The sequence below is a fragment of the Rhincodon typus genome, chromosome 1 (assembly GCF_021869965.1).
Source record: "Rhincodon typus isolate 14 chromosome 1, sRhiTyp1.1, whole genome shotgun sequence".
In the NCBI taxonomy this organism is placed as follows: domain Eukaryota; kingdom Metazoa; phylum Chordata; class Chondrichthyes; order Orectolobiformes; family Rhincodontidae; genus Rhincodon; species Rhincodon typus.
Window position 1 is genome coordinate 10,543,890 of NC_063332.1, and position 4,747 is coordinate 10,548,636.

The window sequence follows — 4,747 nt, forward strand, 5'->3', positions numbered from 1 at the left end:
CACACACACACACACACACACACACACACACACACACACACACACACTCTTCATAAATAAAAACACAAAACGCTGGAAATACTCAGCAATTCAGGCAGCATCTGTGGAGTTTATTCTGTGGGTCCATTGCTATTCTCTTGCCCTCTCATTTTCCCAGGTAACCTCTCGAAGCAGCTCATTGAACCACATACATTGCACTCTGTGTTCGGTTTCCTCACTATGGTTTAGATTTCCAATCAGGATGGAATTAACATGAAGCTTGCACTGACCTTGACAGTCTCCATCCAGCGTTGTTGCTTGAGCTGGTAGTAAACGACCGATTGGTAATAAGTGACAGGTTTATCTCCGGCCCCTTGGCATATGGCATTCTGGGTATTGGAGAAAAAGAGAATTTTTTTTTAAATTAGAGCAGCAATTTCCACAAAGCCACGCTTTTCACAAATGATTAATACTGCTCGCTACATCGTTTTGAGATAAAAGTTCCATCTATTGCCAGTCCATGCTACAAGTACTTCATTAATAATATGTCTAGAGTGGATGGTAAAATTGATTACTTCTTGAGAAAGCACAGTGTGACATTCATGTAAGGCTGCAATAATGACATTACTTATATAGAGACGACAGGTTGTATTTTAATAACGACAAACTGCTTAGAGAGATGACATCCCCTCAGACACTATAACAGGCAATACTTCTTTCGTTCTTGCCACTTGTGAGGTGGAGACTTGACAACATGGGAATAAAAAAAACAACTTTCTCTGTGACAAAGCACACTGCGCTTTGGTCTATAATGGGTTCAGATGTGACACTGAGGCAGAATGTAATGGGTTTACGTATTACTACCAAAGCTTGATCACAAAATCTGAAGTTGAACTGGAGTAACTGGGAAACAGAGGGAAAAGGCTCCACTGGTCAGGGTCATACCTGGCACATAGAAAGAGGGTTGTGGTTGTGGGAAGTCAGACCCAGGACATCTCTGCAGGAGTTCCTCAGGGTAGCATCCTAGGCCCTTCAGCTGCTTCATCAATGACCTCCCCTCCATTACAAGGTCAGAAGTGGGATGTTCATCGATGATTGTGCCATATTCAGCACCATTCACAACTCCTCAAATACTGAAACAACCCATGTATAAATGGACCCTGGACTTAATGCTGGTTTGTTCTGGCAAAGTGGCAAGTAACATTCATAGGATACATTTACACCACACAAATGTCAGGCGATCAACATCACCTACAAGAGAAAATCTAACCATCACCCCTTAACATTCAATGGCATTATCATTGATGAGCCTCCACTATCAACATCCTGCAGGATACCATTGACCAGAAATTCAATTGGATTTGCTATAAAAATACAATAGCTAAACAGCAGGTTAGAAGCTAGGAATACTGCAGCGAGTAACTCAACTCCTAACTCCCCGAAGTCTGTCCACCTTCTACAAGACACAAGGCAGGAGTGTGATGGAATACTCCCCACTTGCCTGGATGAGTGCAGCACCAACAACACTTAAGAATCGTGACAGCGCATAGAATAAAGGAGCCCACTTGATTGTCACACAGCTACAAATATCTACACTTGATGGAGTTTAGAAGGATGAGGGGGGATCTAATTGAGACTTACAGAATACTGAATGGCCTGGACAGCGTGGATGTTGGGAAGATGCTTCCATTGGTAGGAGAGACTAGGACCCGAGGGCACAATCTTAGGGTAAAGGGAAGACCTTTTAGAACGGAGATAAGGAGAAACTTCTTCAGCCAGAGAGTGGTGAATCTACGGAATTCAGTGCCACAGAAGGCTGTGGAGGCCAGGTCATTCAGTATATTTAAGACAGAGATAGATAGATTCTTGACTGTCAAGGGGATCAAGAGTTACAGGGAGAAAGTGGGAGAATGGGGTTGAGAAACTTATCAGCCATGATTAAATGGCAGAGCAGACTCAATGGGCTGAATGGCCTAATTTCTGGTCCTATGTCTTATGGCCTTATGGTCTTCCCTCCACCACCAATGCTCATTAGCAGCAGGGTGCACCATACAAGGTGCATTACATAAAATTACCAATTCTCCTTAGGAAGCTCCTTCCAAACGACAACCACGACCATCTAGAAGGACGAGGGCAGCGGATACATGTGAACACCGTCACCTGCAGGGTCCCTTTCCCAAGCCACACACCATCCTGACTTAGAGACATATTGCCGTACCTTCAATGTCACTGGGTCAAAATCCTGGAATTCCCCCTAACAGCAGTGTGGGTGCATGAAATGGACATTTTTTGTTTCAAAAAGGTAGCCCATCTCCATCTTCTCCAGGGCAATTAGGGATGGGTAATGAATTCTGGCTCAGCCAATGACAGCCACATGCCATGAACAAGTAAAAAAATGCACTGGACCGAGAGTCCCAACGCAGTGTGAAGGGGCAGGCTGCATTATTGGAGGTATCATTTTTGGGATGGGATTTTAAACTAAAATCCCATTTGTCTTTTCATGGGGAATATATCCCAAGCACTACTTCAAAACGTGGCTTCGAGGTTCTCAAAAGAACATGAAGCGAGAGCAAGAATAGGCTATTCAGCCCCTCAAGCCTGCTGTACCATACAATAAGACCTAATAATGGCCTTGGAACCATTTTCATGTCTGTCCTGCATAAACCAGATAGTGCATTCTACTGAGCAGAGGAGGTCAAAGATCTGTACTGAGTAAAAAAGAAATCCCAGCTGGTCATAACTCCAGTCAAGAGCACAGCAGAAGTACAAGAACCAGGCTGCTTCTAAAACATCATGAAGTAGAGCACGGATAGCCTCAAACAGTGCTACCTCGTTGACTCTCGGAGAGCCCTGCAGTGTTCAGGTGAGTAGGTATCTAGGTCTGCAGTGCCTGCTGCAATCTGTTACAACCTGCTCAAAGCCCAATGTGATGAAATTATTAAATAGCAATTCCACTAACATCGACTACACCTCCCCGTTCACCAGCACTTCCACACTCTCTGTTTTCCATCTCAATAGTCATGACTTCATCCTCTTTCTGTGAACAATTATTTGCTCCTTTCTCAGTGCCTTGCAGATCCAGAAACAAATGCCAAAATTTTATCAAGTGAATCATTACATTATCTGTCCTTTGCCTTCCTTCACAGGTCAGTGAACATGGGGGCTGGCTCTTAAACCACCTACTCCTGCGGATGGGCTGGCTGCAACAAAAACACAGGCTTGGCATGTGGTGCCAACCAGGAAAATTATGACCCAACCAGGAAAATCCTGACAGATGGTGCTAGGTTCAATTCATGTCAGTGAAGCAGATTAGCCTGTCACTATCTCATTGCTGATTGTGGGACTTTGCGTTGTGTAAAGTGACTGCTGTGTTTCCTACAATTGAGGGTCTCTCTTCCTTTTAAGTATGCTGCACAAAACTAATGCCATACCTCAAACTACCCACATACTACATCCCAACATGGGCTCTTCTCAAAGAAATCTATCCAATTTGCATCTAAATGAATCTGTGATAACAGAAAAAATCATCGCCCTGGGAAAACTGCTCCAAAGACTGCTTTTCTCATTGAAATACTGCTCATAGATTACTTTCAGAATTTATGCCTCATTCAAGGACCGGCCACGTCCTCTTGTTGTATTGTACTGGACAAAGTGAAATAGCTTCTTACAGCTGCTCCCCTTAGAACCTTTTAATCTATATTTGTCATTGAATACCTTTGTGATTTACATAATCACTCTTTGTAATCCAATCCCTTCATCATTGGAGTTGCTCTCACCCAAATTTAGCACATAGAACATAGAACAGTACAGCACAGTACAGGCCCTTCGGTCCACGATGTTGTGCCGACCTATTATCCTAATAAGATCAATCTACCCTGCATACCCTACATTTGTTCAGTCAGTGTAAACCCTTTCTTACTGTGGTGACCAGAACTGTACAGAATATTCCAAGTGTCACTGATTTACACAGTAGCAGAATTACCTCACTGTTTCAAGCACACCAATGCCTCTACTTCCTCAGGAGGCTAAGAAAATTTGGCATGTCCATAAGGACTCTTACCAATTTTTACAGATGCACCATAGAAAGTATCCTATCTGGATGTATCACAGCTTGTACGGCAACTGCTCTGCCCAGGACTGCAAGAAACTACAGAGAGTTGTGAACACAGATCAGTCCATCACGAAAACCAGCCTTCCATCCATTGATTCCATCTACACTTTCCACTGCCACAGGAAAGCAGCCAACATAATCAAAGACCCCATCCTCCCCACTTACATCCAGTTCTATCCTCTTTCACCGGGCAGACGACATAAAAGTTTGAAAACACGTACCAACAGACTCAAGAACAGCTTCTTCATTGCTGTTATCAGACTTTTGACCGGACCTCTCGAATGTTAATTCTGATCATTTTCTCTGCACCTTCTGGATGGCACAGTGGCTCAGTGGTTAGCACTGCTGCCTCACCACACCAGGGACCCCGGGTTCAATGCCAGCCTCAGGCAACTGTCTGTGTGGAGTTTGCACGTTGTCTGTGTGGGCTTCCTCTGGGTGTTCTGCTTTCCTTCCCAATCCTTAGATGTGCAGTTTAGGTGGACTGAGTGTGGGCCAGAGCAATGCAGGTGGATCAAAAGTGAGCAGCCCAGAGCAGGCTAATGACGCGACAGTGGCAAGATAGGGCCAGGGAGGCACCCCAGAACGGGACTCTTGGGGAGACATGGCAAGGGCTGGAAAGCCTGGATTGGTACTCTGGCAGAGGCATGGAGAGGG

At 44.6% G+C, this 4,747-nt stretch overlaps 1 protein-coding gene across 1 annotated transcript in view; it reads right to left on the reverse strand.

Moving 5' to 3' along the window:
* LOC109931733 (dedicator of cytokinesis protein 1-like) overlaps positions 1-4,747 on the reverse strand; it is a 1,067,415-nt gene that overhangs the window by 829,416 nt on the left and 233,252 nt on the right. The window contains exons 11-12 of the mRNA XM_048601800.1: positions 2,939-3,048; positions 270-368 (exon numbers count right to left, since the gene is read on the reverse strand). Coding sequence (XP_048457757.1) covers positions 270-368; positions 2,939-3,048 — 209 coding nt within the window. The remainder of the gene's footprint in view (positions 1-269; positions 369-2,938; positions 3,049-4,747) is intronic.